The sequence below is a fragment of the Leishmania panamensis genome, assembly GCF_000755165.1.
Source record: "Leishmania panamensis strain MHOM/PA/94/PSC-1 chromosome 22 sequence".
Taxonomy (NCBI): domain Eukaryota; phylum Euglenozoa; class Kinetoplastea; order Trypanosomatida; family Trypanosomatidae; genus Leishmania; species Leishmania panamensis.
The window spans coordinates 290,808-303,257 of NC_025868.1; the positions used below are offsets into that span (position 1 = coordinate 290,808).

Genomic DNA, 12,450 nt, shown 5'->3' on the forward strand with positions numbered 1-12,450 from the left:
ATGTCGCTGACCGCAGCACTCCACCCACGAGGCTCACAGGAGGGAGGGGCCTCACCAGAGGCAGCGGCACAGAAGCGGTGCGTGTGTGTGCGTGTGGGGGTGAGGGGGGGAGAAGAGGAGCTCCGGCACAACGAAGCAAACGAAATACGGGGTGACCACTCGATGGTGTGGAGGCGGTGCGTGTTCACGGCGTGCACCCACCCGTGCCTCGTTCCCTCTTTCGTTGCACCGCCTTATGCACGGGCATCCGCCACTCCTTCTTTGACGCTTCTTCGCTCTCGTCCTGCCTCTCTCCTCTGGACGTCACTCCTCGTCCGCTCTCCTGTTTGGTTGCGCCCCCACCCCTGCCGGCATGGGTGGCGCGGTGGAATCGTGCCACGGCCACAATGCTACCAATGTGCATACCCACACTTGCGCACTCCTACACGTCCCCCCCTTCCACATAGCAGATGAGCTGCTGCACTGGCGTCGCCAGTTACCGACGCATGAGACGACGACGCTGTGCATCTCTCCTCCCTAATGCCCTCTCCAGCGCTCAGAGGCATCCGCGGGACTTTTGTGCTGAGGACCCCTGTGGCGCTGCCGGTGCCGGTGCGCCGTCTGACCACCTCGGCTGGGGCTGCTACTGGCGCTATCCTCGAACCCACCAATGCGTGCTGCAGTAGCCACCAGCGGCTCCGTCATCCACCACCACGGCATACACCCTTCCCAGCGCCCAAAGGGTCGGCGCGGAAGAGTGACAGTGAGCACAGGCCACGACATCCACTGCACTCTTCGGCTGACGCCCCCGCCTCTTCTCCACTGGGGCATCTAAGTGCAGACGGCAGCTCACGGGGCGCCGTGCCCACACGCGAGCGTACCTGCTCAACGAGTTACTCTGGGATTCAGCAGGGGAGCCTGCGGGGGCCGTGGCAAAGACGGCCGCGGCCACGACGCCCATCTGCTGTTTTCATGGAGCCGCCGGAAGCAGAGGCGGCGACTGCCGCCGCCTCATCCTCGCTGGCACCGTTGTCCACGGACGACGACATTGTCCTAGACACCCCCGCCTCTCTCTTGCCCTGCATGGCCGCGTGGGGAGCATCGGCCTCGGAGCTGCGACAGGCGACACAGCGGGCGCACCACGAGCGGCGCCGCGGCGGCAGGACCGACACGGTGCACGAGCCTGCCGCGCCGGAGGAGAGCGAGTACGCCCACCCGGCAGCACGGGGCGTCGGGCAGGACGTGATTGACCTTGTTACGGACGTCTTCACGGCGCAACGCGACGCCGAGATCCAGAAGCGTCGCGAGGTGCTCTATGAGCTGACGCACCCGAACCCGGTCGACTACACGTATAACGGCAAGCTGGTGCCACCGCCGCCTCTGAGCTTCGGGCAGGTGACGGAGGAGGCGCGCTCCCTGGGCAACAGGATGATGCTTGGGCAGACGTACTCGCTGGTGCGACAGGCCGGCACGCGCGCCTCGGACGATGACTTGGACGTGCTCGGCAACACAGCCAACGCAGCCGGCCGCGGTGCAGCAACAGCGACAACCGTGTCGCCAGCCTCGAGCGTCGAGACAGGTCTGGCAGCGCCGTGCTCCACTTTTTCCCCCCGCCATGCGAAGGGCTACGGCGAGCGCACTGCGGCGGCGCCGTATCGCCGCCGCGCGCACGACACGAACATTTTCCGTGGCCACAACTACTTCTTCGAGATCGACGAGCTGTACCAGGAGGTGGCCCTCGTCGGCAGAGCCTGCGCCGGTAAGTCCAGCCTGCTGAACGCGTTGCTGGGCCAGCAGGTGGCCAAGACGAGCAGCATGCCGAACACGACGCGCAAGATCTCCTTCTACCAGAGTGTGACGCCGGAGCAGCTGCACGCCTTTCATGCCAGGGAGCACCACAACCAGCTTGTTAAGCTACCCGGCGGCGGCCTGCAGCTCACCTTTGTGGACCTGCCGGGCTACGGCATCGAGGGCATGAGCGACGCGTGGCGTGATGCCGCCATTGAGCTGACGGACGCCTACTTCGGGGTTCGCCGCTCCGTCAACACGGTCCTGTACTGCATGGACTGCGAGCGGGGCCTCACCAAGACCGACATCAAGTACTTGGAGTGGATTGAGAACGTGCATGGTACCTGCTTTGTGGTGCTGACCAAGTGCGACAGCGTACCGCACTCCCGCGTGTGCTCCGTCATGCGTCAGGCGTATGCGTTGATCACGAGGCACCGGCGCAAGTACCGCAAGGTGTTCCCCTTTATCCTTCCCGTCTCAGCCAAGGATGGCACGAACATGGAGGTCCTGCGCGGCCTCATCACGGAGACCTCTGGGATCATGCCTGGGGATAAGCTGCGGGATCTGCTGCAGCACAAGAAGGCGACCTTCACACACATGGCGCTTCTGAAGGAGGTGGGGCGCATCGACGCCGCGCGGCAGCTGGAACGCAGTCAAGCGAAAGCCTACTTCCAGCTCACACGCGGCGGCCTTGGCGTGAGCGCGGGCGCGAAGCCGCCGCTGGAGGTGCACCGTAGCGAGAGGCCAAGCGCGATGCGAAAGCGGGACGGAAGCGGTGGCGCCAGTGCGGATGTGCAAGACACGAGCGCCGAACGGAGCGCTGCACCTCCTCTCAACGCGGATTTCTCTGAGGCCGCGGCGCCGCCGTCGGGTGTGGCACCCGGCAGTCGCCACTGTCGCTACGTGCTGCCGCTCGGCAGTGGCACCGCTGACGCCGAAGCCGCGGCGCTGCTCTCCAGCTGCGCCAGCGATCTGGACGCCGCGGACGACACTGCAGACGTCTTCCCTACTGAGTCATCGATGGCGGCTGCGGCTGCGGAGGGCCGTCGTGAGAGACGTGAGCGGTTCCTCGCCTGGCGTAGGGTGCACCCACTGGGCACAGTGTCGCCGTCGTACGACGCTATCCATGGGGAGGTGAGCTGTGACGCTACCCCACCCCTTGCAGCACCAGGGCTGGAGACAGGCCTTCCCGGCAGCGGCCGCTACCGTCTGAACACCGGCCTTGACAATCCCCGGGCTGCGCATGCCGTCGTGGAGCTGCACGGGGAGCCGGGTGTCCCTGTGGGAGAGTGCAACGCGCGGGGCAAAGGCGGTGAGGAGGCACGCCATGGCGGATGTGACAGCCAAGCGCAGAATCCCAGAGACCCAGCCCTGGTTGCCGCAGGCGGGTCTTTGCATTCCCTGCCGACAGTGTTGCCGATAGCGGCTGCGTCCCACGGCTGGTGCTCCAGCGTCATTGGTCTCAGTGACGTCGGCACGGGCAGCAACATTGCGCCAGGTGCCGACGCCAGCGCAGTGCCGCCGGCAATGGGACCGACCTCTCCATTGCGATGCGCTTCGACCGGTGCAGTCTCGCGGTTTGTAGACGTGATGGAGCAGTACGGCCGCCAGCACCGTGTTGCCTTGTCGGCAAAGCAGAAGCGGAAGGAGGAGCGCTGGCGTCGGCGCGGCGGTGGTGGTGGCCTGCTTGCCGAGGACGCATCTGGTCGCTTGTCCGCCTACAGAGCTGGCAAGCCGTGTGGGCCGGCTCTCGTGCCGACCAACACCGACGTGAGCAGGCGCCAGGCCGAGTGGCGGGCGGAGCAGCTCAAGACGCTCCTTGCCAAGGAGAGTCCCGAGGCGCCGTGGGCGGCACTGCGCCAGCTGCGCCGAACGATCCAGGCCCGCGCGGAGGAGACGGCGCTGGCTGGGATGCGGAAGAAGGAGGTTGCCGCGTATGTGCTCAACGCCGGCCGCGTGACGGCGAGCTTCGAGAAGTTCGAGGGCGAGGTGACGGCGGCGAAGTACATGAATGAGACTCGCCAGTCCCCGACGTTACGCTCGCAGCAGCAGATGCACCTGAACGCGACAGCCAAGATCGGCTACCGCTCCATGCCACCCGGGCTGTGGAAGCGCTACGGAGAGAAGGATACGTACTGGCAGACGCCACGGGTGCTCGGCAGGTCGGAGGATGAGAGCCACAAGTAACCGCTGCCGTTAGCGATGACGGGGACCTCTGCGAGCGGCTCCCTCTTCCCTCTCGCCCCCTCACAGTGTCGCACTCGCTCAGACGCGCTGCTCAAGTGCCCTCACGCACAAACGCAGGTGTAGTGTGCGCCAACAGCGGCACGCTAATTGAGCAAGGACAAACAAAGGAAACAGAGCAGCGTGCGCAGGGGGGGGGGCAACGCGCGGCAGTGCGAGACCTATTCCCCCCTCCGTGCCCGCCATGTACACCCTGGGAGGGGGGAGGAAAGGGAGGGAAGCTGTCGTTGCTGGCGTTCGACCATCATGGCTCATTCACCCCCCCCCCACACACACACACCCAGGCACTCACCCACAAACAGGACCGGGAATGGCGAGCACAGCGAGTGTGAGAGAGGGTGGTGCTTCTGTTGTGCCCCCTTTTCCTCGCGGTGCACGTAGGTGTGCGTGCTGTCTTCTCCATGCCCCTCCCCCCTCACCCTGACTATGCGCCAGTCATGCTACCTCGCCCCTTTCCCTGCTCGACTCGCCTTCATTTGGATTTAGTGCCGTTCGCCTTCACATCACGTCCGGCGCCTCGCAGCGCAGCATTGCATACGAAAGGAGGGAGAGAGGAGGCGCCTTCCGGAGACCGCTAGACGGCACCGGCGTTCGATTTGGCAGCGAAACACGCAGGGGCCGCGCGCCATGGAGGTGTACCGCCGCATCGCGGAGCGCGTGCGCGGCGCACTGTGGGCGCATCACCGGCGCCTCATGCCTGAGCGGCAGTTTCACCGCATTCTCGCCTACGTGTACAACAACAAGTACGAGTATCAGATCCGATTTGACCGCATGTCTGTCGTAGGCCGGGCGTGGGCTGGCCGTGTCGAGGTGATGACGACGCCCGGCGGTTTTCTCAAGCGAGTCCGCGTCAACCCCGCCGTGGAGGACCTGTCGCCGGCCCAGCAGCACAAGCTTGTGCTCGCGGCGTACGCCGATGCCTGCCAGCAGGGCCGCGCGCTCATGGAGCAGGCGGAGCTGAGGGTGTACAAGCAGTTCTTGAAGGACCTGAAGCCGATCATCCTCGGCATTCGCGATAACCCGGAGTTTTACACGGTCCCGGAAGACGCAATCGAGACGATAGGCGGCGTGCTTCGTCGCGAACAGGCGTCGGTCGACGGCGGCGCCGTGCACCGCACCATCCCGATGGCCAAGGCTCACCAACCCGTCGATGAGGTCCGCCGTCGCCACGCGTGGGAGGACCAGTGGCTTGCAAGCGAGCAGGGCCAGCGCTGGGCTCACAGTCTGCGCGGCAAGGAGTACTTCACGCGGCACGGTCCGCAGTACCGACCGCGCGGTGCCCCTGGTGCGAAGACGCGGTCGCTTCCCTTTGAGCTGCTGGCCCCGTATACGCCGATGGATGAGGGCCGCCTGCTCCGAAAGAACTGGGTGGCGTACATGGATAACAAGCACGTCGCCGAGTCGCTCTGGACGCGCGCGAAGGTTGCGGACCGCGAGAAGCAGCTGCGGCAGCTGCAGGAGCGGGGTCAGGCGTGGCATCGCCCCATCAACGAGGACGCTGTGCAGTGTTGGTAGGCGATGGGAGTACTTCTTTCCTTCTGCTACACGGACGTGCGTGTCGCATGTCGTGTTGCTGCGTCGGCTGTGGAGTGGGAAAGGGACACACAAAGACGGCCGTCTCTCTCTCTCTCTGCCTGCCTGTCTGTCTGGGCGCGCATCATTTGTTTTCCCGTGCGCGCGCGTAGTGGCGCGGTGTGGGCGGACTTTCGGGGTTTGTGTTCTGCGTACGCGCCCGTGTGTGCACCTTACTAGGGGGCGTACGGCAGTCCCAGTGAGAGTAAAGCTGGAGTGAAGGCACCCACGCTGAGAGAGGAAGGGGAACGACGGCAGCAGACCGCCGCATTTTTTTCTGTGGCCATCAAAGGTGCGTGAGGAGACGAGTGCGTTCTAGCGTCTCCGTCTTCCCTTCCCGCTCTGTCCCTTTCTCCTTTTGCGGCTCTTTCCCAGTGCATTGGTGGGAGAGGTGGGCAGTTGGGGTAGGGGGTGAGCTGGTACCGTGCAGTTCTCCCCTTCTTCGCACTCCTCTCCCTTTTGGCAGCTTCACCAACCGCGTTCTTCCCAGATGCCCTGCCACCTCTCTCTCTTTCGTGTCTCCGCGTGCGTGTGCGGGACGCGCGCGTCTCTTGTCCTCCCCTGCACCCACTGCGCAGCAGTGCCCCGTCCGCCTGTCTGGTGGCGCAGCCCTCGTCTTTTGTTTTCTCAGCGTGTTGCGCTGTTGCACTTTAGCCAAGAGACACACCCATCCTCGGTTCTCCATAGAGCGAGGGCGAGAAGGGCGACGGTGGTGGCGACAGACACCGCGGACAGGTTAGCGGCACTGCACTCCTTCCAAAGCCGGCACAGGCGCACCCCGCACCCCCCCCCCCCACACACACCGCCCACACACCGCACAGGGCTGTTGGCACATTACGCAGCCCTTCTTCGTCTTCACCCTCCCCCTTCCGGACCTTCACACTTTTGCATGGTTTTGCTTAGCATTTGCGAACCACCACCGTTTCTCGCATAGCCATCGTTGTCCACGCCACCATCGCGTCCTCTTTGCTGGTCTTCCTTGCGCCCTGTGCTCCTTTTCTCCACATCCGACCGCTCGCTGTTCTCTGCAGCCTCCCGCACACACACCCCTGCACTGCACTTCGGTGCGAGGAACGTTCTTCCCTCGCGCAGCTCTCCCCTGCAGCGCGCGCCCCGCGCGTCTTGTTCCTCCCTCTCCGGAGCGAGGGCTGCACTCACGCCCGAGTGTCTGCTTCGCCATTCGCCTCCGCTCTGCGCCCCTCGTGTGCTTTCCGCGTCGCTGTGCACCTCCTTTCTCCCTACTGTGTTGCAGGTGCGGAGGTCTACCGATGCCCCACACCGACTGACCGAAGCACAAGCAGAAACGTGATTGTCTGCTGCTGTTGGGACCGCAGACGGTTGTAGCCGCCATCCTCTGCCCCCTTCCTCCCTCGCTGAGCTCGCCACCCCCTCCCCGCCCGAGCAGCCATGATGGATATCAGCATTGGCTCGCCTGCGTCGTCTTATCGAAGCCGCAGCAGCCGCAGCAGTGGCGACTGTACCCAACGCCCTGGTCTTGCTCGCGATGCGGGCGGTAGCAATGACAGCGGGGCTGCCGGCCAGGCGACGGGGCTGCTGACGGATGCAGCGGGGCTGGGCGACGCTAATGATGGGGACGGACGCCGCCACTCTCGTCGCCGACTAGCAGACTCGTGTGGCGGCTTTGAGGGAGGCCGCAGCGGACTAGAGCCCACGGCCGCGGGCGAGGGTCGATGCCCGCCTTCATTAGGCTGGGGTGGGGAGGCGGCGTGCAGACCGCCGCCACCGAACGCCAGCGCGGCCCCGGCACCGCAGCGTCAGGGGACCGACGTGCTCGTCGACGCCTTGTCGAACTGTGAGTCGATGCGGCCGGCGTGGAGGACGCCGTCGTCGATTCCGCTCTGCGCGCCGCTGCCGTCCTCTTCGTCGCCCGTGACGGGGGGTGGCGGTGCGGTGCACCTGCCCTCTCGTCATGCACGACCGCTGCTGCCAGGCGACCGCCTGCATAGCCGCGTGGAGGGGATGGCGTCGCTCTGCACTGCAGCTGGCCATGGTCAGGCCTCGGCGGCAATCCCACCGTTGTCCGCCGGAGCTTCACGTGCAGCGGGAGAGCGTGGGCGCACGGATGATGCAGTGGGCGCGCGCGCACCCAGGGCCGCCCCATTGGAGGCTGACGCAAGAGCAAGTGCGCCAGCTGCCGTCGCCACTGCCGCACCCGCGACGCGGTCACCGGAGCGACAGCAGGCGAACTCTCGCACCTTTGTCCGCACGGAGAGCCTGTCACCCTTGCGCCGCGCTGAGCACACGGTGCGCGCACCCCGCAATACTGAGCGCGACGTCGCCGCTGAAGCTCCTCCCGACGCGGAGGTACTCGGCGCCTGCTGTGGTCCGCTTGGGATGCTCGCGCTGGAGTTGCTCCCCGGTGGTGGGGGCCAGGAGGTGCTGGGCAACCGACCACGCGCTGAGCGCGCGTTACGACTTGCACGCGTGAGCCACACCACGGCGACTCTGGCGTCGCCACCAGCGCTCTCGCCTACGCCCACCTCCGCTGAGCCGCTCCCTCGACCGCCACCGCTGTCAAGCGCCTCCACCGCTGCCGCGCCAGAGCGACAGCCGCGGTTGCGAGTGCCGTCGCCGCCGCTTGAATCTGCGAACTCTGCGTCCCCCTTGCGTCCGGTGGCATGGCGGGGGGCGTGCAGCACGGCGAGCGCGACAACCGCGACGCCCTCTGACAGCTACGATCGCGGCGAGTCCTGTCGCCGTCATTACAGCCGTCGCCACGGGTCTGACCCCCGCCATCGCGCCGTCGGCGGCGTGGAGGACGGCGATAGCGCCAGGAGCAGCTCGCCCGGGCTCACTGAGACGAACGGCGCACGACCGCCGTCGCAGGCACCGGCGCCGCGTCACCCGCCCTCTTTCTCGCTGCTGACTACGCGGCACGCGTGCCACCGGTTGCCGAGCAGCAGCGGCAGCGCCGAAGGTGGCCGCCCGGGCGAGGCGCAGCGGGCCGACGAAACGCAGCAGCCGCTCGACTCATCGCAGGCATCATCCCCGGCGCCGTCTCCGCTAGCGTCGCGCTCGCCCTCGGCGCGGGCGCCGCCATCCGTGCCGCTACCACCTCAGAGAAGCGTCGATGAGACTCGTGGGGGTAGCAGCAGCGATAAGGGCGAGGGCGGCACGGGCCCTGCCATGACGGAGCTAGCCGAGCGGCGACCCCCTCTAGCTACACCAGGGGAGCGCGCTGTGAGCTGCGGCGGTAGTGATGGCGCCGCGGCAATCGCTGGCGAAAGCCCTCCGCCGCTTCCCCCGGCGCCATGGAGAGCCGGCGATGGCGCGTCCTCCCTCGACCCAGGCCGTTGTGGGAGCCACCCCCCACAGCAAGAGCCGTGCCACCGACGCACACGGCGTCGCGCGTCAGCCTTCAGCCTCTGACCCCGACGTGGCCAGCGAGACTCGTGCCGGAGACCGTGAGGTGTGGACGTCTCGTGAGTGCCATGAATCCCCCGCCGCAGTGTCCCTGAGGGATGGCGCTGCTGCCGCTCTGGGGGTGGACGGGGCGCATCGTGGTGTCGCCTCATCAGCTGATCGCCCAGCCCACACTCAGACGTGGCCGGCGCAAGGGCGAGCGCTGGATCGGTGGCGCAGTCAGGCATCTCTAGTCGGCGGCGCGGCTGCCGAGACCGCCGCGCTGTCGTCGTCTTCGGCGGCCGTCACGCCGTCCCCGCGGCGCCCTGCCACGCAGCTACTGGCCGAGTGCGACGACGGCCATCCACCGCAGTCGCGCCGCGGAGATGGCAGGACGGCGAAAAGTCCACTCAAGGGTGGCGTCGACGCTGTCCGTTGGGTGCTCAGCTCTGCTGGCGCGGAGGACGACCTCTCCGAAGCGTCGCTGGCACCGCCGTCTGTCCGCAAAGCTTCTGGGGCGCGCACGCGGGCGCCTCCCACGAGCTTACGCAGCGCGAGCACCACTGGCATCTCGGGCACGGCTGGCAGCTCTTCACCCCGTGTGGTGGCGTCCGCTGGCCTCGCTGAGACGACGCAGAGCTGGGCGTCGGCAGTGCATGTGCCGGGAGCCAGGCGTGCCAGCGCACAAGCGTGCCAGCGCGTGGCCGCGCTGTCGTCGTCCCGTTCACGCGTGCGGCTGACCGTCATCACTTCGCCGGCGCCGGAGCGCAGGGGGAACAGGGCTGAGCGTGAGTTCGACGTGGGAGGCGCCGTGCAAGTCGGCCCACGTGATCGGTGCAGCGGTGCGCGCTGGCGTGCGGAAGGCAGCACCGGCGAGGGTTTTCGTGCACGCAACGGCGGCGCGCGCGGCTTTGGGATCGCTGCGGTGCTGCAGGGCGTCCATCCGCTGCGGAGCTCCTCGAGTGGGCCGCACGCATCACATCCAGGGCTTGCGGCGGTGCTGGCGCCGCGGGCTGTCGTCATGTGCAGGTCGGGGAGCAGTGCGGAGGTGGACGGTGCCGATGGCGGCGAGGAGACGGGAGCCGTAGCACGCACGTGGCGGCCCGCTACGTCGCTCGGCTTTGTGTGTGACGGCGTCCGTCGGCGCAGCCCCCGGGACGAGTGTCGGAGCGCTGCTGCAGCGCAGCGGCTGCGACATCCGCGCGCGTTGCAGAAGCCGGCAGCCGCCGCCGCCGGTGCGCTGTGTGCTCGTCCGGACGCGCAGCCCGCCGGCCACTCTCACGGCGACTCACATGACCGTGTGCTGCCGATGGAGGCCTCGCCCCTTGCTTCAGTCGTCTCGCTGGCCGTCGAGGTGGCCTCTCGTGTGTGTGCCAGCGCACACCGGGCGCGTTCTGCCGCTACGAGGTGGGCCGGTGTCGCCTCTAATGGCGTTGGTGGTGGTCTTCTCCCAAGTTCGGCGTTGGCGCCTGGCTACGCTGCCGTGTACAGCCCTCGCATGCTCGCCACAGCGGTGCTGGAGGCGCGCGAGGCCCTCCTGGGAACCGCCGGCGCCGCTGTGGTTGCAACGGCAGCGGGCGTCTGTCCTTCCGGGCCGCCTACTGCACTACTACCTCCGCACTGCGGTAGTCGCGCCATGCCGGCGGTGGGGGCCACCGTTGCGGCTGTTGCCTCCACCAGTGGCTGCGTGTCGTCACGGTCTCTCTCCTCGCTGCGGAGTCCGCCACACGTTCGCGTTGACTTGACGGAGCGGAGTGCGGATGTTTGCGCGATGCCGGCGTCGGCGACGGCCGATGCCGCGCCGTGGAGTCTCTACCTGAGCGGATCGCCGGATGCCGGGGAGCCCATGCGGCACCGTGCGGCACCGCTTCAGCAGCCCCTGCACAGGCAACAGGACTTGCCAGTGGACACGTTCCCCTGTCCAGTGGCGCGACGCATCCCATTCGGATTTGCGACCGGCACTCTTGCAAGGGCCGTATCACCTCCGCACGACGGGCGCCTGCCGAGCTGTCGCCCCCCAGCCGAAGAGCAGCGTTGCACCACAGCTTCGGCGCACAGCAACCCGACCGTGGCCCGAGCAGCGGCCCCTGCCACTGCTGCTTCCACCGCTCCTCGTGCGACCTCGGCGAGCCCCGCGCAGGCCCGACATGGAGGCATTCTGTCGCCGGAGCATCACGCGGCTGGCGCAAGAGTGAGGGCGCGCGAGCGAGTGGTCTCGACATCCGCGGGGCGCAGTGGGGCGGGGGCGAAGGATGCTGACCATCGCCACGATGCGCGTGTCTCGCGCCAGGTGCGCCAATCACACACACTCGCCCAGCAGCGGCTCATTCAGGAGGAGGCATTCCGCCGTCGCTACATCAGCATGCAAGAGGATCATCAGTTTGCGATTGAGGTGACGGAGCTGAACTACCAGCGTGCCGTGGAGTATGCTCATGAAGCGTCCACCGCCGGTGCGGCAGCGGCGCCTGATCGGCGAAGCGGCCACTCCGCTTCACCTGTGACTGCCGACTGCGACGCAGAGCCGCTGGTGGGTCTCCAGCGGGTACGCTGCGATCAGGCGGCCATGACGGCGACGCTGAGCACGCTGGCGAGGGAGCTGGCTGTGCTGTCGCTGCAGGGCAGTACGACGCTGGGCAACACTTAGAGGCGCGCGGTGCTGTCACACGGGCTTCCGCGCGGCCACGCTGTGGGTGTGTCGGTGTCTGCCCTGCCGCGCTCCCCTGCTTTCTCGTCTTTGTCTGCTCCCTCTGCTTGATCGCTGTCGGACCCGCCAAAGTAGCGCGCCACGGATCAGTTGCCCTCGCACCACCTTTCGCCAGCACGCGCGTGCGGTCTTTGCGGTGCCGATGAGCGCAGCGCGCATTGCCGGCCACCACGGCGTACGACTTGCCGCTGCGGCAGGCCAAGCGCGCGCACGTTGGCTCCCCACGTGGTGAGCGTGTGCGTGTGCGCCTTTCCCGCTCGCCCTGGCGCTCTGTTGCATCAGGGCTTGCGCCTCTCCATTCGCGCACCACGGCGTTCTCCTCTTTGTCAACTCGTCTCGCCTTTTCCCTCCCCGCGTCCCCGCCTTCCGTGCCGCGTGTCACCCACGCGCACTCGCCACGATGTTTCCGTTTGCGCACTTCACGCGCCTGAAACGCTGGCGTGTGCCATCGCCCACACACCCATGCACACACGCCTGCACCTGAAAAGGGACTCTAACGCATACTCCTGGTCATCTCTATTACCGATTTGCCTCCTTTCGCTAACACCTTTCACTTCACATCGCCCCTCCGCCTGCCCTAATTTGCACGGACCGACCCACAACCCGCCAGCACTGCTACCCCAACCCTCGACGAGCGTCAGCCTGTGCAAAGTGTGAGCGCCTATTCCACATTCGTCCACCTGTGAAACAGCACCATGAAGATGCGTGCCGTGAGTCTGCTTGCCGTGCTGGTTGCGTGCGTCCTGGTCTTGCTTGCGCTCAGCGCATGCGCTGAGCCGCGGGCACACGCCGTGGGCGTC

At 67.0% G+C, this 12,450-nt stretch overlaps 2 protein-coding genes and 1 pseudogene across 2 annotated transcripts; all 3 read left to right on the plus strand.

Moving 5' to 3' along the window:
* Positions 1–1,062: 1,062 nt before the first annotated feature.
* LPMP_220730 (hypothetical protein) lies at positions 1,063–3,954 on the plus strand (the record flags this gene model as incomplete). The annotated part of the gene is made up of 1 exon (XM_010700772.1): positions 1,063–3,954. One exon carries the CDS (start codon positions 1,063–1,065, stop codon positions 3,952–3,954), a length of 2,892 nt encoding a protein of 963 aa, XP_010699074.1.
* A 684-nt stretch (positions 3,955–4,638) lies between these two features.
* LPMP_220740 (hypothetical protein) lies at positions 4,639–5,526 on the plus strand (the record flags this gene model as incomplete). The annotated part of the gene is made up of 1 exon (XM_010700773.1): positions 4,639–5,526. One exon carries the CDS (start codon positions 4,639–4,641, stop codon positions 5,524–5,526), a length of 888 nt encoding a protein of 295 aa, XP_010699075.1.
* Positions 5,527–6,990: 1,464 nt separating this feature from the next.
* Positions 6,991–11,590, plus strand: LPMP_220750 (annotated as a pseudogene).
* The last annotated feature ends 860 nt before the right edge of the window (positions 11,591–12,450 follow it).